The 26,668-nt window shown below is 40.3% G+C and overlaps 1 protein-coding gene across 8 annotated transcripts in view; it reads right to left on the minus strand.

Annotated features, from left to right (window-relative positions):
• PTPRQ (protein tyrosine phosphatase receptor type Q) overlaps nt 1-26,668 on the minus strand; it is a 203,947-nt gene that overhangs the window by 158,810 nt on the left and 18,469 nt on the right. For 7 of the 8 annotated variants that reach the window (XM_039521013.1, XM_039521014.1, XM_039521009.1 and 4 more), the window contains 12 exons: nt 24,718-24,904; nt 24,294-24,578; nt 22,580-22,864; nt 20,464-20,733; nt 17,239-17,499; nt 11,821-11,951; nt 11,491-11,620; nt 9,337-9,487; nt 8,568-8,674; nt 7,883-7,980; nt 3,776-3,941; nt 1,773-2,033 (listed from right to left, as the gene is read on the minus strand). In XM_039521013.1, the coding sequence (XP_039376947.1) occupies nt 1,773-2,033; nt 3,776-3,941; nt 7,883-7,980; nt 8,568-8,674; nt 9,337-9,487; nt 11,491-11,620; nt 11,821-11,951; nt 17,239-17,499; nt 20,464-20,733; nt 22,580-22,864; nt 24,294-24,578; nt 24,718-24,904 (2,332 nt within the window). The remainder of the gene's footprint in view (nt 1-1,772; nt 2,034-3,775; nt 3,942-7,882; nt 7,981-8,567; nt 8,675-9,336; nt 9,488-11,490; nt 11,621-11,820; nt 11,952-17,238; nt 17,500-20,463; nt 20,734-22,579; nt 22,865-24,293; nt 24,579-24,717; nt 24,905-26,668) is intronic. The other variant, XM_039521015.1, reaches the window with a different exon arrangement.

The following is a 26,668-nucleotide window of genomic DNA, read 5'->3' on the forward strand; positions in this document are numbered from 1 at the left end:
CAGAACACATGTTTTGCAGGAAATTCAAGACTGGGAGTGTGCTGAGGTAACCCTGCAGGTAGTAATCACGGCTGCTCAAAGCCAGAGTGTGGCTGGTGTGTTGCCAACAGGCTGCTGGGGTCAGAGTTGTTGGATCAAGATTATAGCTATACACAAACACTCAGGGTATAACCTGCTTGCTACTTGTGAGCAGCCCAGGTTGGGAGCTACAACAGCAAAGCATTGTGAGGCACACAAGGTTGCAGGGCAGGTGGTGACACAAGAAAGAACATAAGAACATAAGAAAGGCCGTACCGGGTCAGACCAAAGGTCCATCTAGCCTAGTATCTGTCTACCGACAGTGGCCAATGCCAGGTGCCCCAGAGGGAGTGAATCTAACAGGCAATGATCAAGTGATCTCTCTCCTGCCATCCATCTCCATCCTCTGACGAACAGAGGCTAGGGACACCATTCTTACCCATTCTGGCTAATAGCCATTTATGGACTTAGCCACCATGAATTTATCCAGTTCCCTTTTAAACATTGTTATAGTCCTAGCCTTCAAAACCTTCTCAGGTAAGGAGTTCCACAAGTTGACTGTGCGCTACGTGAAGAAGAACTTCCTTTTGTTTTAAACCTGATGCCTATTAATTTCATTTGGTGACCCCTAGTTCTTGTATTATGGGAATAAGTAAATAACTTTTCCTTATCCACTTTCTCAACATCACTCATGATTTTATATACCTCTATCATGTCCCCCCTTAGTCTTCTCTTTTCCAAGCTGAAGAGTCCTAGCCTCTTTAATCTTTCCTCGTATGGAACCCTCTCTAAACCCCTAATCATTTTAGTTGCCCTTTTCTGAACCTTTTCTAGTGCCAATATATCTTTTTTGAGGTGAGGTGACCACATCTGTACGCAGTATTCAAGATGTGGGCGTACCATGGATTTATATAAGGGCAATAATATATTCTCAGTCTTATTCTCTATCCCCTTTTTAATGATTCCTAACATCCTGTTTGCTTTTCTGACCGCCTCTGCACACTGCGTGGACATCTTCAGAGAACTATCCACGATGACGCCAAGATCTTTTTCCTGACTCGTTGTAGCTAAATTAGCCCCCATCATGTTGTATGTATAGTTGGGGTTATTTTTTCCAATGTGCATTACTTTACATTTATCCACATTAAATTTCATTTGCCATTTTGTTGCCCAATCACTTAGTTTTGTGAGATCTTTTTGAAGTTCTTCACAATCTGCTTTGGTCTTAACTATCTTGAGAAGTTTAGTATCATCTGCAAACTTGGCCACCTCACTGTTTACCCCTTTCTCCAGATCATTTATGAATAAATTGAATAGGATTGGTCCGAGGACTGACCCTTGGGGAACACCACTAGTTACCCCTCTCCATTCTGAGAATTTACCATTAATTCCTACCCTTTGTTCCCTGTCCTTTAACCAGTTCTCAATCCATGAAAGGACCTTCCCTTTTATCCCATGACAGCTTAATTTACGTAAGAGCCTTTGGTGAGGGACCTTGTCAAAGGCTTTCTGGAAATCCAAGTACACTATGTCCACCGGATCCCCCTTGTCCACATGTTTGTTGACCCCTTCAGAGAATTCTAATAGATTAGTAAGACACGATTTCCCTTTACAGAAACCATGTTGACTATTGCTCAAGAGTTTATGTTTTTCTATGTGTCTGACAATTTTATTTCTCACTGGTCTGAATTATACCCAGAATGTGATGCCTATCCACTTGCAAGAATGAAGAGAAAGAGAGAAAATGTACAAACCTGTTACAATTTCAATGAATGTGATAGCTCCTTCAACATGGCCTCTGACTCTTTGTAATGTGAAATTATAAATGCTGCCAGCAGTCAGACCTGTAACTGTGTAGTCATTCAGCACTGCCAAAATACTATATTCTTTCCTGAATGTACTGTTTGATACAGATACTGTATAATGGGTGAAGTTGGTCCTGGTAGGATTCCACATGAGTGTAGCAGAGGAAGTATTTGCCTTTTTTAACGTTAGACCACATATCCCAGCTGGTTCTACATTTATAAAGAAAAAAGATAAAAGATAGATATATATTATATAAATAACTTAAAGTAGACTTCATCATATTCAACTAAAAGTTACATCAACTTGCAAAAATAAGGAGTTTTAATGTGAATGTTTTGAGGTTTCCTAATATTATGAAATATAAAGCTTTTAAGGAGATTTTCTGGTCACGGATGCAGTATAGCCAGTGCAGTTCTGCTACCTGGAGAAAGAAGGCTGGATTTGGGAAGCAAGTACAGTGGATATGCACCCTATGTATATAATGCAGCCTATGTGATTCCAGACTTATCAGGATTCCAGACCTAGCAGAGCTCTTATTAGAAAAACACAGCTAGTCAGAGTTGCAGAAATATGAGAATTGAGCCCTTCATAAACAACATTAATGATTCTATTCACAGAAATGTAAAGTTTACAAAAATATTATGGACAATACTATTTTATAAGTGAGGACTTAAGTCACTAAATTTTTCATACATTCACTCAAAAGTCAACCCATCAAACTATCCAGGCTCAATGATAAAAGTTACTAAAAAAAGACTTTTTGTAAAAATGACATTAATTTTTAATTAATAACCAGTAATTAATAGTGTTTTCTTTAACATATGTGACCTTTTACAATTTGAAGGAAAATGTTTCTCAGGTTTCCCTAAAGGTGCACATTACAGAAATGTTCATTAAGCTTGCATGCAGACTCCTGAAATCTTGTTAACTAATGAAACATTTTCCTGTGAAAATTGGCAGGGCTTACTATTAAGAGCAAGGAAACGCCTATTCACAGTTAAATCTTTGCCCAGACACATATTGGATTTACCCTCGATACTCATGAGAATATTTGGCCAAAGATGGACTTCTCAAATAGGGGAAGATGCTTACTCCCTCTGCCTGGGATGCATTTTGCATCAATAAGAATCTGCAGATCTGGGGCTGGCTATCCTGTGAGTAACTGGCTGAGTAGGTTCACTGTGCTTGCAGAACAAGCTCACTAAATCACTCAAAGGTTAAGGAGTTTGGGACCAAATAAACCATAGGAAACCACAAAATAAGAGGAGGGAAGGGCTGAGAGGTGTGTGTATGAGTTTGGTGGTTGATTTATTTTTTCCAGAATCTGACATAAATCTATTTCTCCATGACTCCTCCCCAAAAATCCCCGACTCTTTCCATGCTATTCTCTGGTAGCACTACTGCCAATGCAATGGACTTCTTCAACTTGGTGTTTACTTTTTGTATCTGCTGAGCATTTGGAGCACAATTTGTCTACTCTGTCATGCTTTCTAGCACAGTCAAGCACAAGAGTATCTTCTCATGAGTATGCTGCAGCCTCTGTACAAGAGCAATCCTCCAGTTTAGTATCTCTATTTTGCAGGAATTTTAAGAAATGCTGAAACACTTGAAAGTAAAGTGTAAGATCATATTAAAAGCATCAGGATCTGTTCTTGGAACACTCTGTGGAGATGGCACAGCTAGAGCTGGAAATTTGTTGCTTCATGTAGCTACATCTCTTCCTTTAATGCTGTATCTGTAATTGAACCCACATCTCTTGAGTTTTAACCCAGTGTACTAGACATAAGACCTTCCTCTGGATTACCAGCGCAACTAGGAGCTGAATGTAGCCCATAGCCTTCACTTTACCCGCACTATTCTTTTGTAACCACATATATTCATTATAACTAGCCTATTTATTTTGCCACTTTAAAAGAAACCAACTTAGAAAAACTATAAGGTGTTTTCTCACTTGTGGTGACTTTTTTCTCCACAGCCATGCTGGAATCCAAGCCTTTAACTGTCTTTAATTGAAACAAGTAGTCCATTCCAGGGGTCAGATTTTTCACTACAGCTCTGCTGCCATAAACAGTTGTTGTACGTAGCGTTTCACTGTTCGTTATCAAACAATAGGAAAGCTACAGAAGAAAAATACATTTTAATATCAAACTCTTTCACCTCACAGTAGTAATGTTCAGGGATGCCAGCTAATTGCTCATAGTGAAAATGTATTATAATAGCCAGATATTGCAATGACAGAAAATCTTTCAGAAATTAATACTAAAGTTCACAAGTTTTGTAACACTTTCCACAAAAATCTGTAATAAATTAGGGTAATTAAAAGAGGCAGCCTGGACTAGTGGACCCAGCACCCTGCTGGGAGTCAGGAGCCCTGGATTCTAGTCCCAGCTCAGCCACTGACCTACTCTGCTTCACTGGGCACTTACCTCACTTCTCTGTGCTTTTAGTTCCCCTCTCGCTCTTGTCACTTTAGTTTGTAAGTGCTTCAGGGCAGGACTGTCTATCAGTGTGTGTTTATACAGTGCCTAGCACAATGGGTACGTCTACATGGCACACAAAGTCCTAGCTCTGACTCAGGTTTGAGCCCAAGCCCCTTTTCCACCCACCCACAAATCAGTCTGACTTGAGTCAGCAAGAAGTCAGAATCCAGGTCCAAGGACCCTGCTACAGGGGCAGGTCAGAGCTCAAATTCCACCGTGACTCAGGTCCAAGCCCTGTCATCTTGCAATGTGGACACAGGTCAAGCTGCAGACCTGAATCAGAAGGTCTGCATAGTTCAGTATGGAGGCGTTAGCACAGCTGTGAGACCCAAGACCAGCAATTGTAAACCTAGATTTACAATGTAGTAAGGAGATTCAAGCATGGGCTTAGAAACACTGAATCCACAAGCCCAGGGCTTAGTGTGCAGCGTAGATATCCCCTATGAGGCCCTAATCTCAGCAGAGACCTCTAAGGGTATGTCTACACTGCAATGTAAGCCCAGAGTTAGTGGGACTCGAGTCAGCTGACCCATGTTAGACGCTCAAGTCCAGGATTTCCCATCTTGTATTTTAACCCTAGGATAAGAATTTTCTGACCTCCAGCCCAGCAGGATCCTGGGACCTTTGGTCCGAATACTGGGTTAGTGTAGATGCAGGGAGGTTAGCTTTGAGCCTGGGCTCAAGCACGGGCTGACACTGCAGTGTAGACGTATCCTAAGAGCAATCTTAATACAAATAATAATAATAAAAGACTTTAAAGTACATCCTCTGCCCCATTTTAATCTGCATTTGAAGCAGCAAAAATACTTGTGTGGGGAAGCTGAAGTCAACAGAAAACAAGTTATTTTCATCATTATAAAACTAAGGCTTCTCTCCAGTTAACCTCCCTCCATCACTCTATATTTAAAGAAGGAAATATCTAAGATCCAGACCCCTATCCATTCCAAATGGGGCCAACACAGAGTTTTATTAGGAAGGGGGGGGGGCAGGATTTGTCCAGATCACCGCCATCTGCAGAAGCAGCAGAGAGGAATTGGCCCTCATACACCACAGATCCACAGATCTCTGCATAAATTTAGGAAGATTTGCTGAAACCCAGGGCTATTTGCATTGAGGTCCTATGCGTCTGCACCATCTCCAGAGCCACCTGCCCCCCTCCAGTAGTAGAGCAGCTTCACAAACTCTAAATTCACTATTTAACAAAAGAGAAGAAATGAAAACCCTGCTTTATAGCAGTATTTCCAAAGGGCGGGGTGTCCCCCCCACATGCAAGGACTGGCTCATAGGGTGGGGCGGTGCTGGGAGATGTACAAATTAAGAGAGGCAGGCCTTTAATAACATGTGGTGGGTTTCAGGGGGGCCATGAATGAGTTCATTTTACAGAAGTGGGACTCAGCATTCATAAGTTTGGGGACCATTGCCTTATATGCTGGAGTGGCAAATTCCATTATCTTCAAAGAGTTTATTAAACAGCTGTGGAAGGAATTTGAAATGTCTTAACCTTTCTACTTCTCTTTCCATTTTATTTTCATGTTTCTTACTAATTTATTGGTATTTATACTACAGCAGTGCACACAAGCCCCTGTCAGGATTGGGGACCTGTCGTGTATAGGCACCAAATAAGATGAGGTCCCTACCCCAAAGTGCTTTCTGGTTATCTGTAACATTACAGAATAATTCCCTTAAACAAACAGTTTAATTTAAATTTATGAAACTACAGTATATTATTTTATCATAGGGGTTTTTAAATAACTTAAAAGAGTAATGGCTAAACGGTTCGCTCAACACCTTGGCAGCAGTGTAGAGTGATGTAGTTGACTCAGTGGCTGGCATGACTTTAGGAGATTCATTTCCCAGGCAGATGGAGCTCAGTAATGGCTGACAGGTGAGGTACTTGTGCTCTAAAGGAAAGTAACAGTACTCTCTAATAGCAAACCCCAGCTAGCTGAGTCACAGAGCAGTATTGACCCCAGTTTTGAAGGAGACCACCTACCAGCCATTTGGATTAGAGTGACGATGTAAAGAATAAGAACTACCTAATGAGTAAAAGAGCAGGCCAGGAATTAATGACTAGGATCAGGCATATAGGTTTACTTTGAGCTGGGGCCAAGTACTTCAGAGCTCTTGGTGTGCCTGGACCAAAAGAAAAAAATCATATAATATTCTTTAAAACTGGGATTTTCAAAGGAGCCTAAGGGAATTAGACACCCAACTCCATTCATTGGTATGCTTCAGCAGCTCTATCCTACTCCAAAGCCGCATAACTGCTGTCTATCACCACAGAGGGATAGTACCATTGCACTGGATCATACCAACAAATGGGATTTGGCCACATAACTCCCACAGGCTTCTTTGAAAACCCCGATGTAAATTCCTAGGCAGTTTCAAGGTCTGTGAGACCAGTCCTGCCCTAGTCCCTTCCATGGGCATTGAAAGCCCTGAATACAATGAAACTCTGCAGCACAGGAGAGCAAGTGTTAAGAAGTACATGAAGGAAGTCTGAAAACACATGTGCTACAGAGCTGTGCTCTATAAGAGCCCCTTATGCTTTAGCATGCATGGTTTTTGAGAGGCAAGAGCTGGGCCAGGGGAAAGGAAAGGTAGACCCACAACTGTACAGATCCACCAGCTGCTTCCCCCCAGGACAGGTGGGCTCGGGGGTGAAGAGAAGTATCACAGGAGTGAGAGAGACCTGAAAGCACAGTAGTACAGCCAGGAAGGGGATTCCATCCCCTCAAACCCTTGTGTATCTCCCCAGCACAGTGCCTGTTTCTTTGGGCTTAACTCCAAGGAGAATGTTGTTTACTCATGTGAATTACAGAGAGTGGCAAAATATTATATAATACATATTATATAGATATTTATATATGAAATATATTTTATATATATATATATGAAACAAGAAGAAAGCACATTTTAAGTATTATCTTCACTCTACAAACTATTATACGTGTCACGGAAAGATGGTGAGCTGGGATGATTAATTTTAAATGATTAGTAAAATGATCCCAATTATGCGAGTACACTTTGCTAAGTAACCAGTCTACTGAAGTCTTTCTCATTAAAGTTTTACACAAGCTCATTTATTCAGGAAAAACATTGTCTAACATGGCTGCCTCCTCTATGATTAGTCAAACAATACTGTGTCACAGAGATTAATATTAGTGATTACAGTTTTTTTCCATAAGATTTGGTAAATACATCCTTGCCAAACACAAACAAAATTTCAAAAGCACATCTCAGCTAGCACAGAAAATCAAAGAGAACTTATTTAAAAAATGAGTAAAATACTCTGGGATGCATGAATGAATTGTGCTGTGGCTGGGATCACTGGCCACTCTCAGTAAATCAGATTGATGGTGAACATTGTAATCCAAAAAACTGCTATAATAAGAAAACTCAGATTATAGGACATCAATGTCACAGGTCAAACCTGAAACCTTAGTGCAAATATAGAGAAAATTACAATTTCTAATATCAGAGGGCACAAACTTCTATTTTTAGAAAAACTTCTATTTTTATAAGAACTGAAAAGGATTTAAAAGGCAGCATTAGTTTTTACACATTATTTATCTCACCTGAAACATTTCAAAGCCTCCTCTTGGCAGTTTCCAAGACAAATATACGGTATTCTCTTCTTGTCCAAAAACCTGTAAATCTGAGGGTGGATCAGGATCTGAGGCAAAGATAGACAGAGATATATAATATAATATCAGAATATTCTAGACAAGTTTAAAGGAGAATGAGTTTTATAGACATTTTTTAAAGAAATATTTTACATTTCATACTAAATATGAAAATAAAGTTTACATTTCATAGCTTAGAAGAATGAAGGATAGACTGTATTCATTCCTACATGTTAACAATATATAATGTTGTTGCTTGAGGTACAGTGTTATAAAATAACTAGGAAATTAGAAAAAAAAATTGGTTTAGGGAGATGAAAGTATTGCAAAATTCTGTAGAAAAAGCAATTTTATTTACATCATTTTATTCTAATTATTCACACCATTTATCTAACTACATGTAGTTTCCCTTAATAACACAGAAGCAAATTATTTGTTGCTCAATATTTTCATTTATTTCATATTTACAGATCTTTAGGTTGAAAAGGTAAGAATGTTATACATGTGTATGAATTTAATCATAACATTTTTAAGATTCCTGGATTAAATAAAAATATGTTTCAACCAAGACTCTAAAAAAAGAACAGCCCTTACTATCTGCAGCCCTGACAAGTTAAATAAATAAGCATGAACTTACAAGTACTAATCTTGAGAGTGGTAGGATGGCTTTTCTTTAATCCATTGGTAGTCAAAATACTAATTAAGAAGTCAGTCCCCGGAGAAAGACTGTCAAATCTGAACATTCTACATATTTAAGAAAAACATGGTTATATTTTTAAGAATTTGAAAAACAAATATATATTACTGTACATCATTCACAGATTAATTAATATTACATGGACCTAATGCAAAAGTTATATGCATATGCTGCCAGCCATTGAGATCGCTTTTATATGATGCAAGTTAAATTCCTTACAGGAATCATGTTCAGATCCTGCAGTCACTCTATATGCAACATTCAGGTAGCATTAATTCATTTCAGACAGAGATGGATCTGAGATGATAAATTTTGGGCCAGATTATGACATGACCATAGGCTGGTGGGTGGCTGTTCAGACCCAGGGTTTTACTTTGGGCTTATCTAGGTATAAAGCCCATTAGATTTGTTTATTTCTTTAAAAAAAAAGTAATTCATAAAAGAGGAAGAGGAAGATGTTTGTTGATCAAGATTAGGATTTTTTTTCTGTACGTAAGCACACATTAACATTAGTGTGTAGGGTTGGACTAGATGACCTCTCGAGGTCCCTTCCAGCCCTACATTTCTATATTCTATGATTTTTAAATTTACCTGTCAAACAATGGATATTACATATAAATAATAATTCAGCAGAGTCTCTTTAAATATGCAATGTGACATCTGGTTATATATATTTATTTGATTGTGCAGTAAAATATCATCCTCGTACCTTACACTGGAAGATAATATTTCCTCTTTGCAGAAGCTTTTGCTGATAATTGAAATAATGTATCCATCAAATATATTTTGTGCTGATGGCCAGTTAACAGTTATTGATTCTGAGTCTTTACTGTGATTCATATATTTAACCGGGCTTGGAACTGTGTCAACAAAGAAATCAATGTTTAAATAGCCTATTCTATCATAGGGCTAACAGCACCAATTATCCCCAGCCCAAAAAAACCCCATCACACCTAGAAAAGTTTGTATAGACCCTAAAATATACTTATCACAGGGACACACGGTGTCATACATACAGGGCTTGATTCTCCACTGTATCAGACCTCTGAGCAAAACTAATAGGGAACTGGTCACAGCTCCCTGATTTACAGCCACATGGCCCCCGTACAAATTAAAGCTGCAGGAGGGGCAGCTTTAATTTACATAACTGACACAAGGTCCCTCAAGGACTTCACAGTAGTGGGGAATTGGCATGCTCCCTCTGTCTCCACTCTCAGGAGTAGCAGGAAGGATAGAAAAAGAGACATACAGGCCAGGAACAGAAGTGGAAGGGGTCAGGAGGTGGGGTTGTGAATAGGAACAGAGGGGGAAGTGTGGTGGATAAGAGGAGAGGAGTACAGGACAAGAGCCAGCTTGGGCTGGACAAGAGCAGAGGGGCAGAGAGCACAGTAGGGTCAATAACCGCTAGAGCACACTCCCTTCTAGAACCTGGAATTGAACCCAGGTACCCGGTAAGTCTCTATATTCCTTGATTCAGCCCCACATGTTATGAGATGGTCTTTAGTTATCTTACCACAAAACAAAAATTTTTTTTTTGGTATCAGCACACAGCTGAGCCTACTACACCCTACAATCCCTGGGGGAGAAAGGCAGTAGCAGCTGCTGAGCTAACTGACTAAAAAAAACTTAACTGGGGATGGTACTAGATATTGACAGTATAATCACTTGATGGCGATATTTGAACACAGTACCATTGGCAGTGTCTTCAGAGAAGCTGCCTAAGTACGTTATGAATGCAAATGGGTGATGGAGTAAGGGGAGTAGGGTGACCAGACGTCCCGGTTTATAGGGACAGTCACGATTTTGGGGTCTTTTTCTTATATAGGCTCCTATTACCCCCCATCCCCTGTCCCGATTTTTCACACTTGCTGTCTGGTCACCCTAAAGGGGAGAGAGAACCTTCTGAAACTGAAAGAGTCCTGTGGATTGAAAATAATTCCAGAAGGAGAGAAAGTTGCAAACAAACCTGGGTTCAAGTGATAAAGGGCCTTAACTGAGAGCAGGAGGTAGCTATAAGGAAACAGAATCTAGCTGTGTAACAGAAAGAAAAAAATCATGGCAGCAGAGAGATAGACAGCAGAAAGTGTGATTAAAATCAAAGGGCCATGACATAAGATTTATGAAGCTGAGGTGGGAAATATATATGCTTCTGAGAACTAGAGTGCCTGACTGAAAGGAAGACCAACCTACTCTGGTGGAAACTAACCAGATATGGATAGCACCGAAGAATACTGACATGATTGGAAAAGAAAGGAAAACAGAAAACACAACTGATGTAAAGTCCAATGAGACTTCAATATTGCAGGAAAGAGAAAAACATTACACAGATATTTCATAACCCAAAACTGAAGGTGGAGAAAAACATATATAGATCTACTAATTCATTCCTGGTGTAAATGGACGCAACTCCAAAGGGATGCCAATGGGAATTGCACCCATGTACAGGAATCAGTTGGGTCCACAATACACAAAGTTACCCAAATTCAACAACTGAGCAAGCTGGACTAGAGATTAAAGAGAGAAATTCTAAGGCAAATTATTTTGCTTGCTTTCTCTAATGACTAGCAACACTTGCCAAGCACTATGCAATATCAGTAACGAGAGTGGACATCTGGCAACATAATTCTTAAGATAACATTAGCAGGACTATGGCACAGTATAACCATACCCAAATATGCTTTTCAGAGCAGGGAAACAGCCAAAGAAAAGAGCCAAGAAGATAACAATGAAGGAAAACTTGGAAGAAATTTTGAAGATGGTTGAATTAACTACCTAAGACAAAAAAGTTTCAAGCAACTGCAGGAGAATACAAGTAATATTGGTAGAGGCAAACGTATACTGAATTACAACAGTAAGGTCTCACCTGTCTCTATTTCTTTTATTACAAGAAGGCTGTCTTTGAAACCTTCTTTTTCTGTTCGAATTGTAAAGTTGTACAGCATTCCAGGAATAAGATTGGAAAACAATGCCATTTCTTGCATGACTTTTTGGACCTACAAATCAAACGTTATAGCTTACGTATTTCTATGGAACTGCTTCAAGATTTTTTAAGTAATAGTAAATTGTTTATTTGAAGCATGTCTGTGTTTTGAATGGGTTAATATCTGTTAGCATCAGATACAATTTATTAGACTAAAAGCGGTGCAACAGTAACTTTCTTGACTATACACAATTAATGTTCTTAAAAACATACCATGATAGTGCCTCCACAATTTGTACATGTGACTTCATACAGCTGAAAATTTCCATCAGCACGATCCCAAACAATTTGTATTGAAGTATCTGTAACTTTACCTTCATGTACATTTAGTGGAGCTGCCAGACCTAAAAAAAAAAACCAAACCACATAAAACATCTAAATGCAATGATGGGCCCTTATCCATCAGTTCTGCACGCATAAATGCCATTGAAGTCAATGGGATACATGCAAGTGAAGGACAGCAGGATGAGACCGTATACTGTGAGTATTTTCAGATCCCCATAGAGACCAGTAAAAGTCTGGAACAGAAACAGATGGCAGGATAGGATCCAAGCTCACATAAGGCCTCAACTGGAGTATTATGTCCAGTTCTGGGCACCACATTTCTGGAAAGACATGGCCAAACTGAACAAAGTCCAGAGAACAACAACAAATATGATTAAAGGTCTAGAAAACATGACTTATGAGGGAAGATTGAAAAACTGGGTTTGTTTAGTCTGGAGAAGAGAAGACTAAGGGGGGACATGATCATAGAATCATAGACTGTAAGGTCATAAGGGACCATTATGATCATCTAGTCTGCCCTCCTGCACAATTCAGACAATAGAATCTCACCCACCCACTCCTGTATCAAACCTGTGTCTAAACCATGATTTGAGGACTTCAATGGCTCAAAGACTTCAAGGTGCAGAGAATCCTCCAGCAAGTGACCTGTGCTCCACACTGCAGAGGAAGGCAAAAAAACCCCAGGGCTTCTGCCAATCTGCCCTGGAGGAAAATTCCTTCCCGACCCCAAACATGGCAATCAGCTAAACCTTGAGCATGTGGGCAAGACTCACCAGCCAGACTCCCAGGAAAGAATTCTCAGATCCCACCCCATCTAACATCCCATCACAAGCCATTGGGCATATATACCGCTAGTAGTCAAAGATGAATTAATTGCCAAAATCAGGCTATCCCATTATACCATACCCTCCCTAAACTTATCAGCTTAGTCTTGAAGCCAGATATGTCTTTTGCCCCACTACTCGCCTTGGAAGTCTGTTCCAGAACTCCACTCCTCTAATGGTTAGAACCCTTCATCTAATTTCAAGTCTAAACTTCCTAGTGTCCAGTTTATATCCATTTGTTCTTGTGTCCACACTGGTACTAAGCTTAGGGCAGGTCTACACTACGGGGGGAAATCGATATAAGATACGCAACTTCAGCTACGTGAATAACGTAGCTGAAGTCGAAGTATCTTATATCGAATTACTTACCGTCCTCACGGCGCGGGATTGACATCCGCGGCTCCCCATGTCGACTCCGCTACCGCCGTTCACGTTGGTGGAGTTACGGAGTCGACATGAGCGCGTTCGGGGATCAATATATCGCGTCTAGATGAGACGTGATATATCGATCCCTGAGAAATCGATTGCTACCCGCCAATACGGCGGGTAGTGAAGACGTACCCTTAAATAATTCCTCTCCCTCCCTGATATTTATCCCTCTGATATATTTATAAAGAGCAATCATATCTCCCCTCAGCCTTCTTTTGGTTAGGCTAAACAAGCCAAGCTCTTTCAGTCTCCTTTTATAAGACAGGTTTTCCATTCCTCGGATCATCCTAGTAGCCCTTCTCTGTACCTGTTCCAGTTTGAATTCATCCTTCTTCTGGGAAACACAAACCAACCCAAACCACCACAACAAATCCCCAACAAGCACCAAGACACTGCTAGAAAACTGCACACTCCCTTCAGTAGCCTGTGTGTTCCTCTGCCTGCCTCTCTTAGTCTTCCCCCAAACTTCCCTATTTACAGCTCTGTTTGCTGGCTCCTGTGCTTCCAGTCCTACACTTCTATGATTCTATAACAAACACACACAGAAGCAAAAATTCAAAAAAAGAAAAATAGGGAAAGAATGTGAGCTAATATTCGTCAAAATTCAAAGAAAAATCAGTTGCTATTGATGAATTTGCCTATCTGAAAACCATATTGGATCTGATTATGCATTTCCCTCTTGTGGCAGAGCTGGCATTTCTGAGCAAGCTAGTAAAAACTTTTTTGCGATCCACTCCCCCAAAATGTAACTAATCCCTCTCCACTAGTATCACACCACCATGCCCAAGGCTAACCTAAATATTGTGAAATGGGTTAGCAAGATGATACTATGGGCTACACCAAGCTTAACTAACTCATTTCCTATAAAAAGATGTGTATGAATGGGTAAGAGTGCTCTTTAGGTCTCTGTCTCCTGTTGCAAAGGTGGAACTAAGCTTGCTTTTCCATGCAACCCCAGCAATCAGCTTATCTCGTTTATATTTGTTTACATGTCAATGCCATTTTTGCAAGGAAAAGTAATAGAACCTTTGTTTTAATTAAAAGTTTATACAGTAACTCCTCGCTTAACGTTGTAGATATGTTCCTGAAAAATGCAACTTTAAGCAAAACGATGTTAAGTGAATCCAATTTCCCCATAAGAATTAATGTAATTAGGGGGGTTAGGTTCCAGGGAAATTTTTTTCACCAGACAAAAGACTATATATATAAACACACACACACCCTATAAGTTTTAAACAAACAATTTAATACTGGTACACAGTGATGATGATTGGTTGAGGTGGTGAAGTCAGAGGGTGGGATATTTCCCAGGGAATGCCTTACTGATAAATGATGAACTAGCACTTGGCTGAGCCCTCAATGGTTAACTCATTTTTGTTAATGTAGCCTCACACTCTACAAGGCAGCACAAATCGAGGGAGGGGAGACAGCATGGCAGACAGAGATAGAGACACACACCGTGTGTGTGAGACAGAGATACGCATTGCTTCTTTAAGTACGCTGACCCCACTCTAAGTACACTGCCTTTTTAATCAGATCAGCAAGCTGAGATGGCAGCTGCTGCCAGGAAGCTCCCTCAGTCCTGAGCCCTGTCGTGTCTCTCTCCTGCACTATGGAAGATGGGGTAAGCAGGGTACAGGAGCAGGGGGGAGGGGGACACCCTGACATTAGCCTCCTTCTTCCCCCGCCCCCACACAGCAAGCAGGAGGCTCCGGGGAGCAATTCCAAGGCAGAGGGCAGAAGCAGCACATGGCAGTGGAGGGAGGGATAGCTGAACTGCCGGCAATTGACAGCCTGCCTGGCGGCTGCCACACAAGAAACTTAGGGGAACGGGGAGTTGATGGGGGAACTGATGGGGGACTGCTGGTCCACCCTGGTTCAAAGCCCCCACCAGCTAGCTGCAATGGGATGCTCTTCCTGCAAGCAGTGGACAAAGCAGGCAGCTACCAAAAGACGTTATAAGGGAGCATTGCGCAACTTTAAATGAGCATGTTCCCTAATTGATCAGCAACATAACAATGAAACAACATTAACTGGGATGACTTTAAGTGAGGAGTTACTGTATTTTTCTAATTTTTTCATTAAATTTGTGGGGCTCAAAGGCCAACTCAGCTGGAGAGAGAAGTGCAGGATCAAGACCTCAGGTACACAAGCTCCCATGGCTTGTGTGTCAAAAAGCATAGCCCTTCAAATTCTAACACAAAATTCTATGCACATGCTAAAATCTTCTACTTGACATGTTTTCATTTTGACATAGAACACAAAAATGGTCCCACACATGAGATCCCTAAAGGTTCTGCAAAGTTAAAACAGTAGGTATGACGTCAAGAAATGTGTGTGGATTACATATGCTCCACTGGAAAAATAATATCACTACAGACAACTGTCAGTAAGTTGACAGCAATTCATGCTTCAGTAAAAGCATAAATATTTCACTAGATCAGTAAGCATACAAGGGCCTCTGAACATGGTGGGGCTATGTGGCCCTCATCTCAGACTATGTTAAGGGTTAACCATATATTTCCATATATCATTACCTTAATACAGAGGTTGTTATGTGTGTTGGAGTTCAGCATCACGTATGCAGTACATTGTCCCCAAAATAGTATCCCTTATTTTTTGATTATATCTCTTCAGTGATTGTGTTTCTAGCCACACTTACTTCTATTTACAACAAAACATGTTTTTCCTCAAAAACAAATGGTAAAACTTCCACAGCTCATTTCTGTAATAAATATTTGCACATCGGAGCTCTTTCCACATGGCCCTAAAGCGTTCTCACTGGTTAATCATGGAGCTAATAAAAAGCATTGGGGGGCAGGGCGGTATTATGGTAACACTAAATGAGTGTAATATTTGTTTAAAACCATTAAGTGTCTGTCTAAGTAGCCAAATTTTTACAAGGGAAGGATGAACAAGGAGCCAAAGTATCTGTAGCTGCATGCAATGGCCAGTTCTCTGCCTTGCAGTAGGGGTGGAAAAGGGTGTAGAAGGCTCCTCAGAGTAATAAACTGAAGAAGCCTCTGTGACTTCATAGCCTTGAGAGGTGAGGTTTTTTTCCTTCTGCCTCCAACTATCTGCCCAATACCCAGCCGACTTACTCAGGCTGGACTCTGCCATGAGGATTTGGCCCAAAGTCAATTCATATTTTAAGGTCTGGGTCCTGGGAGGGGATGAGTAGAACTGGTTTAAAAAATGGTAAAGATGTTTAATAGAAAATTCAGAAATCATTTTTATCCTGTAGGTTTTAAAAAGGAACATTTTTTTCATTCATTCAAAATTTTCTGCAATGATTTTTATCCAGTTTTCAGTCACAAAAATTTTCTGTTTTGAATATTTTCATATTTTTGTGAGGTTCCCCTGTCTCTCTTTTCCTCTATCCTCTCTTTTTTCCTTCTACCATTTTGCCACTGAAAAATAGTGTATGATGTAGGGGGTTGAAAAATGGAAACAATTAAAAGCAGAAAAATGAAAAAACAAAACATTTTTGGGTTTTGGAGTTTCATTGGGGGAAAAAATGGAAAATTTCAAAACAACAAAAAAATTTCACCATAAAAATTATTTTTAGAAAAAGCATATTTGTAGTGGGGGAGGGGGAAGTCATTCCAAGAATTCCAACCAGCTTTAGTGGTGAGTGTCTCCTATGAAGTGGTTAGCTTAATTCTCATTGACGTTAGCACCTTGCAGCATTGATATGTAAACACTATTACACATCCCCTACCATACCTTGAGATGCATCCGTAAGCACAGACCTATTGATATCAGGACACAGAAAAAGCTCTGTTGATATTCATCTGATTGACTAAATAGGAATGGTCAAAACATCAATATCTTATTTTTCCCACAAGGCCAACAACAAATTTAATATTGTTTTAATTCTTGAGTTACATGCTAATTATTAGTAGAGATATGGTACAAAAAAGCATCTAAATGAGTACAAAGACTTAAAATATCACCAAAGCAAATGTATAGTTATAGCATTCTTTATAAAACATCTAGTGGTATCTATACCGAGTAGAGGAGCTCTTGGCCTTCAAAAGAGATTTAAAGTTGTAATTTAGGATCATACACTACTAAAATTTAAATTACTTACATGTTTTTACACCAGGTACGTGATATATGGAGCTTAACATGTTTCCACTTACTGTAGAAACATAGAAATCATATTCTGTGCCTGGGATCAAGTTTTCAATTGTTACTTTATTATCATTCTTTAAAGCCAGCATAGCATTAGGTCCTCCTTTGCTTGTAACATATATACCATCAAATACTCCAACATCAGGCATTTGAAGAAATAAAACCACAGAATTACTAGAAATGTCATAAGGGACAATAATCTGAACTGGTTTGGGCTCTGGAACAAGAAAAAATAGAGCAAATGTTAGATCAGTTAACAAAAAGCTGAATGAAAATACAGTAACTCCTTGCTTAACGTTGTAGTTATGTTCCTGAAAAATGCGACTTTAAGCAAAACGAAGTTAAGCGAATCCAGTTTCCCCATAACGATTAACGTAAATGGGGGGGTTAGGTTCCAGGGAAATATATGCGCCATATATACTCGATCATAAGCCAGTTCGTTTATAAGCCGACTGCAAGATGGATAAGTAAAAATGAAATTTTTATGACCCATTCATAAGCCGACCCTATAATTCAGGGGTCGGCAAACTTTGGCTCCCAGGCCATCAGGATAAGCCACTGGCAGGCTGAGACAGTTTGTTTACCTCGAGCGTTTGCGGGCACAGAGGTAAACCTAAGTAAACAAAGTGTCCCGGCCCGCCAGCGGCTTACCCTGACGGTCCGAGACATCAACTGGTGTGGAAATTTTGCGTGGGGGGCCGGGGTCAAGGAGAGAGAAGCTGGTAGTCAGAGTCATAAGCCAACCCCCTTCTCTGATGCTTCCCTTTTTTACTAAAAAAATTCAGCTTATGAATGAGTATTATATATATAGATACACACACACACACACAGTATAAGTTTTAAACAAACTATTTAATACTGTACATAGCAATGATGATTGTGAAGCTTAGTTGAGGAGGTGAAGTCAGAGGGTTGAAGAGGGTGGGATATTTCCCAGGGAATGCCTTACTGATAAATGATGAACTAGCACTGGGCTGAGCCCTCAACGGTTAACTCATTTTTGTTAATGTAGCCTCACACTCTACAAGGCAGCACAAATCGAGGGAGGGGAGACAGCATGGCAGACAGAGATAGAGACACACACCATGTGTGTGAAAGAGAGATACTCATTGCTTCTTTAAGTACGCTGACTCCACTCTAAGTACACTGCCTTTTTAAGTAGATCAGCAAGCCGGGACGGCAGCTGCTGCCAGGAAGCTCCCTCAGTCCTGAGCCCTGTCGTGTGTCTCCCTTGCACTATGGAAGATGGGGTAAGTGGGGTGCAGGACAGGGGCGGCTCTAGGTATTTTGCCGCCCCAAGCACGGCAGGCAGGCTGCCTTCGGCGGCTCGCCTGCGGGAGGTCCCCGGTCCCGTGGATTCGGCAGCACGCCTGTGGGAGGTCCACCGAAGCCGTGGGACCAGCGGACCCTTCTCAGGCATGCCACCGAAGGCAACCTGCCTGCCGCCCTCGCGGCGACCGGCAGAGCGCCCCCCATGGCTTGCCGCTCCAGGCACGCGCTTGGCGTGCTGCTGCCTGGAGCCGCCCCTGGTGCAGGAGCAGGGGGGAGGTGGACACCCTGACATTAGCCCCCTTCTTCCCCCGTCCCCACACAGCAAGCAGGAGGCTCCGGGGAGCAACTCCAAGGTAGAGGGCAGGAGCAGCACATGGCAGTGGTGGGGAGGGACAGCTGAACTGCCGGCAATTGATAGCCTGCAGGGCGGCTGCCACACAGGGAACTTAGGGGAGCAGGGAGCTGATGGGGGGCTGCCGGTCCACCCTGGTTCCAAGCCCCCACCAGCTAGCTCCAACGGGCTGCTCTTTCTGCAAGCAGTGGACAAAGCAGGCAACTGCCAAAAAACGTTATAAGGGAGCATTGCACAACTTTAAACAAGCATGTTTTCTAATTGATCAGCAACATAACAACGAAACATTAACCAGGACGACTTTAAGTGAGGAGTTACTGTAATACAATAAATCTGAAGTAGGTTTTCTGAGAAATATGTTCATATGGCATAAAGTAATAGCTATCATAATAAGATACAGTATCACTGAGAAATAAATAAACAACAACGAGCTCTCATATAGCATTTTTCATCACTGGATCTCAAAACACTTTATAAAGGAGGTCAATCACAACAGTTTAGTCTACAGAAGATGTCATATTAATTTCCTTTTAATTCATAATTCCAGTAAGCAGAAAGTACCAGTATTTGAAACAAATTTAGAGAAATGAACTTATGGATTGTAAAATAAAGAGAGTAAATTCAGTCACAGAAGAAGTGCCAAGTAAGCCTACATTTGACTACTAAGCGATCTTTATATCTTAGCATTCTTGCTCCACAGCTGGTGCTAGCAGCTGTGAAAAGTACGTTCTGTAATTTCCTGGCCTCTTAACTGGAATGAGGTATTGGACACCATGCTATGCCCAAAAAATGACAAAATCTACCAAAAAATACTGTAATCAGTTATATTTAGTGTGATGTTGTCATTTTTCAGCTGTCTATATTATACAGCCCTATCCCCCTACACAAACACACACATATTAAGTGTGAACCTTCCACATTCCTTACATACTTGCTAAAAATCTATATTGTACCAGGACCTTCTCTATCTCCCAGGAGACTAAGTATAACAGAGGAGATCCTTAGATAAACAATGTGCAGTTTTTACCTCTAATAAATTATGTGCACCATATTTCTACTTACTAGCCTTTAATTCTTTTCCCTTATCCATTTACATCTCTGTCAACATACTCTTGCTGTAGCAGCCTACATAACTCCTGGCATTTTACTTGGATTAACAGCCTTTCCAATAACAGACCAATATACAGATTATCTAAACCGAACCATTCTTGTATTCAGTCACCCCATTTCAAATCCACAACACACCCAATCTCTTTTCACAGTGGGAATAAAATGTCCTACCTGGTCCCCATCTCTCTCACACAACTGCATTCTGTGCTGCCATTGCACATCTAAACATGGTAATGATATAATGATGTACCATTCGCATTGACTTGCGCTATGTAATTCTGATGCTCTTAACTTAAAGACTGTGCCTCTGACAGTTTACGTAATGTGTTAAATCTCTCAATTTAGGCCCAGGATTGCCAGGCAAGACTACCCAATCTGCCAAATCATTTATGCTAAACAACAATAATAATAATAAAAAATGTTAATCTTTATAAAATTTTGTCTTACTTAGGGTACATTGAATAGTCTTCAATTCACTCATATTTCCATTATTCACAGTTGCCACTGCTATTTCATAAGTCATGCCGGGAACTAGATGATTAATCTTAAATCTATCTGTGGTGTTTACTAAAAACTTTACAGTTTCATCCACATCTGTAGTAGGTTTCACTTGAATGTAGGATCCAAGGCCCTCTTGTGGTACCTTCCAGTGGAGAATTACACTGTCTTCTTGCACATCCTCGGGATGAATAACAACATTGCTAGGTGGACTGACAGCTTAAATAAAGACGAAAAGTTACAGTGTATAAATACAGGTCAAAAGTATTGTCAATTTAGTAACCCTTCCTAATGCAATCCTTTGATTTTATGTTTTCTTTTGTGATACTTGGATAAGACACATACATAACCATAGCAAGAGAAACCTCTAAATTTGTACAGTGCTTTAATCAAAAGAGAGGTTATATCAGATTGTACACTCACCTTCTGTAGTTAATGATTTTTAAATTGCATTCTTTCGCATAAACTGCAGTTTATTGTATTTCTCTGTGGTTTTATATTGCAGGATGTGGTGGGCAGGTGGAAACATTAAGGACAAGGCTTAAGGAAGTGGGAAAGATGGGAAGGGGAAGTTGTGCTATCCAGAATGTGTGAAAGGATGAACAATACTGTGCTCTTTGTTTCTGTGCTGTTGAGTCTCCACATAAATGGAGGGGGGAGGGATAGCTCAGTGGTTTGAGCATTGGCCTGCTAAACCCAGGGTTGTGAGTTCAATCCTTGAGGAGGCCACTTAGGGATCTGGGGCAAAAATTGGTCCTGCTAGTGAAGGCAGGGGGCTGGACTCGATGACCTTTCAAGGTCCCTTCCAGTTCTAGGAGATTGGCATATCTCCAATTATTACCTTTATTACCTAAATATAGAAAATGGATGGTTTAATGGTGACTGGTATCTGAAAAGGTATTATTTATTAATAGTATTTTATTAAAATTGCTCCAGTCATCCTTTGTGGCCACCTTTACTCACAATCAGTAGTTCCCTATTCTGCAAGTAGTCCCTTCCAGTCCAGTGGAAATAGTCACAGAGTAAAGCACTAAACACTGTGAATGAGGGTATCAAAATCTGACCATTAGTATAATCATTGATTACCTTCATGAAAGTCAAATGAGATATTTCTGGGGGGATGGGAATTCCCCCTCAGCTGGGACCCTGTTCTGTTCCCCATACTCTCTCCCCTCTCCTGCTCCTACAGGAACCCCAGGTCTCCCTCGATCCAGGAGTCTCCCCCTCTCTTACCAACAGAGCGCATAAGCCAGTGCTGCCAGGAATCAAGTTCTCAGCAGACTCTCCGGCACTGCGCCGAACAGACTCCCAATATGCCAGGTTGCAACAACATTTGACCTGACCATCCCTCTGTCTTGACAGAGGGGTGACCTAGCCAAATTTGAGTGGCATTGTGATCCTGTGCACCAGGTCACAGTGGCACTCACTGAAATTTGGCTCTCCAGCCCCTCCAAGGACTGTCTGGGTCAAATTTCAACTGCACTGCAACCGCACAGCCAGAGAACAGAATCATAGAAGTGATGTCATAGAGTGACGTTCTGGACTGCTTCAGAAGTAGCTGTCCTGATTTAGTAAGGGATCGCTGCTTAAAAGTGGTTGAGTCATGGCCCCCTTGTTCCACAGCCTATGGAACTTTGAGCAAGTGTCAAGTGCAAATTGCAAAAAACCCTCCTAATTTGTGCACTGCTCAGCTCACATTTAATTTACCACATTTGCTTAAACTTCACATTCATCATGTTTTTATGTTTGAAGCTACACTGGGGTACATGGGGATTTAGCCATTTTATTATCATTAAATATATGAGCTGGGTAAATAAATATATATAAACCATTATGAAATTTATTTAGCTTTATTAACACAAGCCACTGGGAAAAAAAGATGATAGATACACTCCCCATCTGGAAAATTAATGAATGATAGAGGCAATTTAGAGAAAGAGAATTTGCCTGGCTTGCCTCCAAACATGTACCAGTAAATCACTACTTATATAGTACCAATTAACAGTAACTTTGTGCTTTCTATTTTCAATTTAAATGGAAAAGATATATATATATATGTAATTACCTGTTGTAATTAATATAGGCTTCTCACTGCAGCTTAGAGATCCCCTTTCTGCTACATTCTGTAAATATATCTTGTACTGATGATACGGCTTGATGTTTCTAATTACCGTTGAAGTGGTGCTTTTCTGAACTGGTAATTTCTCCGATGTGTTCACTTCAGTGTCCAAAATAGTGACAAGATAGTGATGAAAAGATGCATTGGAGGAGTTCTGTGGAGGGTCCCACTGTAAATAGATTTCTGTTGATGATACATGTGTAGCCTCTAAACTGTGAGAATGTAATGGCCCTGATGACAAAATTAAAAAAGGAAAATAAGAAAATAGCTTCTGGCAATGTTTTAGTTATTATTTATTAAAGATATAACCAGATAGGCAGGGGTGGGAAGTGGGTGGAGTCTCACCACCTCAAACGCACAAGTCGGCAAACCTGAGCCAGTACAGAGGAGAGAGTAAAATCCACTAGGTATAGGGCTGGTACACCTTACTTCCCTATGGAGCAATATGGTTCGTGCTCTGCTCCTAGGGAAATGCAATCATGCCCTACTCCTTATTCATGATGGTTTGCCAGATGCTAATCCAGCCCATAGCATCTATCCTTCTTTAATCTCTACAGATCCTAACATCACAGAGATAGGAACTTGAAGGATTTCCCCCTGCAATCAGTTTTCACAGATCAGACCAAAAGTCTTTCAGTTTGGAATAATCCCAGATGATATGCAGTTGATTCCCTATATAACGGCATCCTCTCCTTCTAGCAGCTTAATTATCTCCATTGTTTCATATACCCAATTTTTACACCTAAAATGTTTATATCTTTAAAAAACCATTTGACTTTACATTTTGGAACAAAAAATATAAATTCATACTTTTTTGTCTATACTACTTTAAAAAAGAAGGTACAAAAAGATTGGATTCAGACAGAAATTAAGTTGTAAAATATGTTCCTCTACTACTTGTATCATTCTTTGGCAGACTGAGTGGTTTTGAAGTTTTGTTTGGGTCTCTGAAGTAATTTATTCTTAATGAGATTTCTCTTTGACTCACCTTTGATTTAAAGGAATTAATCACCTTTATCCAGTGTTTGCTAGTGTTCACTGGGTGTGTTCAGTTAGATTTTGGTACAACAGTAGATAACTGGGTTATACATTTGTCTCTATTCCATTTAGCTTTCTCCATTGGGTCAAAAATAACTATAGTGTATTTCAAATTGTGAAATTTGTCTTTACCTTCGCTACATAGATATGGATATAGCGATATTTCGAAAAGAAGTCTTTTCCTTGAGAATTAGAACCTGTGCAATTTTATTAAATCATGGTGGTTAAATGGGTGCCTTTTCACTTTTTACTGACAGCCTGGCCCCTACCCTTTTGACCTCAATGGACGTTCTAGGTGCAGAATGATGACGGGATTGAAGTTTTGAAATATTTTTTAAATCAGAAGTTAAATCCCTGACCTTACAGCTAGTCACATTTTAGCCTGTTTCCTACTTAAGCCCTATGTAAACTCCTCAATCCTTTCAATAGTGCATTTTAGCTATGGATTAGGATCAAGATTTTGAACACTCTAAAATCTGGCAGTGTTCATATCCAAGATTTCAGTTCAGCCCATCTCTAATTTTAGCATCTCCATGAACACAAAACATAGTGTCTTAAAAGAAAAAAATATGAAAAAGTGAATGATTGAGTGGTTATTATTCCTGTATATTTTGTAACTTACTTGTCTCTACCATCAGAACTGGACTTAAGTTAGTTTGTGCCCCTCTGGGGCTCCTTGCTGATAGTAAAACCCTATAGAGGCGACCAGGAGACAATTGCACAATTGTTGTGTGTGTTGTATTTAGAGGCAAGCGCTCAAAATGTTGTTCTGAATCATCCAAATAGTATTTAATTATAAGTTCAAATCCTGATTTAAGCCAGTCATTCAAATCACTCCAGACAAACACAGCTTCAGTTGTTTTGATGTCTTGCACGTTAAACACAAAGTTTTCTGGTACAGAAGGTACTGAAAAAGAACACCAAAAATTTAGAATAACTGGTAAATATAAAGGCTGATTTTTCTAAAAGTAACATCATTAATGTAGTTTTATGGGGGGAAAAAACACCTTCAGATAAATGTAAAAGACTGAAAGAAATATAATTACATTCATATTCGCAAATATATGGCAAAGATATATAGCAGAAAAATCCTGTGAAGAAATAGTTTGGACCAGTTGGATTTTGCTGAAAAGCATAGCAGTCAGTTTCATTCTCTAGTATCAAGGACAAGGACGAGATCTCAGCTTTTCCAAGATAAGGAGATCCATCTGTCCACAAAAAGTGACCTTCTTCCTGCAATAAACAAAAAAACAGGAAATATTTTTTTAAAGTTACGCCGCTGAATTATTACCATTCATCTTTTCTACAATATAGCTGACGTATCTTGAACAGTTGTTATTTACATCTTGTACTTATTTGCACAAATTATTTATGTGGGACATTTTGAATTATTAAACTATATAACCCTAACTATGGTGCTGCCACCACTCCACCATAACTATGATGGAAAACATCTTGCTACAAATTATATGTTATGATAAAAGCTACATGAGGCTAATGCAGAGGGATCAATAATTTTAAAAAATCCTCTAATAATCCTAGTAATATTTATGAAGCAACTTAAAAAGTGTTGTATAGCACAGTAAAAAAAATAATGGTGATCACCTGCTCATAGTTAGTTTTGCTGAAAAAGTTGCATCTCATTCCTGGAAATGATGCTGGGTAGTCAATCATTCGAACAAATTCAGGAAAAAAAATTTATCCTCCAGGCTTGCCTACTGTAAACAAGACTTTGAGGACATTTAAAGCAAATGAAATTGTTTTTCTGGGGCCAATAATGTTCTCAGTTCATATCACAACATGATACTGTTGTTTTCATTGCAATGCTCAATGTTTCCATTTTGCCATGGTTTAAAGCAGGAGTCAGCAACCTCTGGCAAGCGGCTCACCAGGGTAAGCACCCTGGCGGGCCGGGCCAGTTTGTTTACCTGCTGTGTCCGCAGGTTCAGCGGATCACGGCTCCCACTGGCCGTGGTTCGCTGCTCCAGGCCAATGGAGGCTGCGGGAAGTGGCGCGGGCAGAGGGATGTGCTGGCCATGGCTTCCCACGCCCCCATTGGCCTGGAATGGTGAACCGCAGCCAGTGGGAGCCACAATTGGCCGAACCTGCGGACGCGGCAGGTAAACAAACCAGCCCGGCTCGCCAGGGTGCTTACCCTGGTGAGCCACGTGCCAGAGGTTGCCGATTCCTGGTTTAAAGGGTTAGAGGAAGATTTTCAAAAGTACATATGACAGAGCTAAAGCTCAATGACTTGTGCCTTCGAAAATTTCCCCCACAATGTTAAAATACAACAACTGAAATTAACACATCAAGTAAAAACACATGGGAAACTTTACATGGAAACCTATACCTGATTTTCATCTTATTCTAGTGAAAGCTGTGATGTAAACAAAGATGAGTTCAGGTTGTTTTGGCTGAGGACCTATATGCAGGGTTTGAAGTATGTGATATATTAAAAATGGATATAGCTTGTTACCGGTGTCCCAATACAAATTGGTTCAGCCTCTAGTAAAAGACTCCCTATATCTAATAAGCATCCAAAGATTGGATTTTGATAGCTTGTAATATATAATTATAGTTTACTCACATTAACGATTCTGGGTGGGTCCAGGGGCCATGTAACAGCCAGGGCCGGCTCTAGTTTTTTTGCCGCCCCAAGCAAAAAAAACAAAAAACAAAAAACAAAAAAAACCCAAAAACTTCCAATACCGAATTGTCGAAGCAAAAAAAAAAAAAAAACCCTCCAAAGCCGCCCCTGGAACTATGCCACCCCAAGCACATGCTTGGTTTGCTGGTGCCTATAGCTGGCCCTGGTAACAGCATCTTGGACTAAGTTGAGGCAGCCACACTCTGCACTGTGGTTTCACCCTGAACATGTCTCCAACACTGGGGCTTGTAAGCGGAACTTCAGAAGACAGCCAACGAGCCTGGGATTGTCTTCTGAGGTTCTTATATCAGGGGAATTGTCCTCCAGCCAGAATCAGGGCTTTCAGAGCC

The sequence above is a fragment of the Mauremys reevesii genome, linkage group 1, assembly GCF_016161935.1.
Source record: "Mauremys reevesii isolate NIE-2019 linkage group 1, ASM1616193v1, whole genome shotgun sequence".
Classification (NCBI taxonomy): Eukaryota; Metazoa; Chordata; order Testudines; family Geoemydidae; genus Mauremys; species Mauremys reevesii.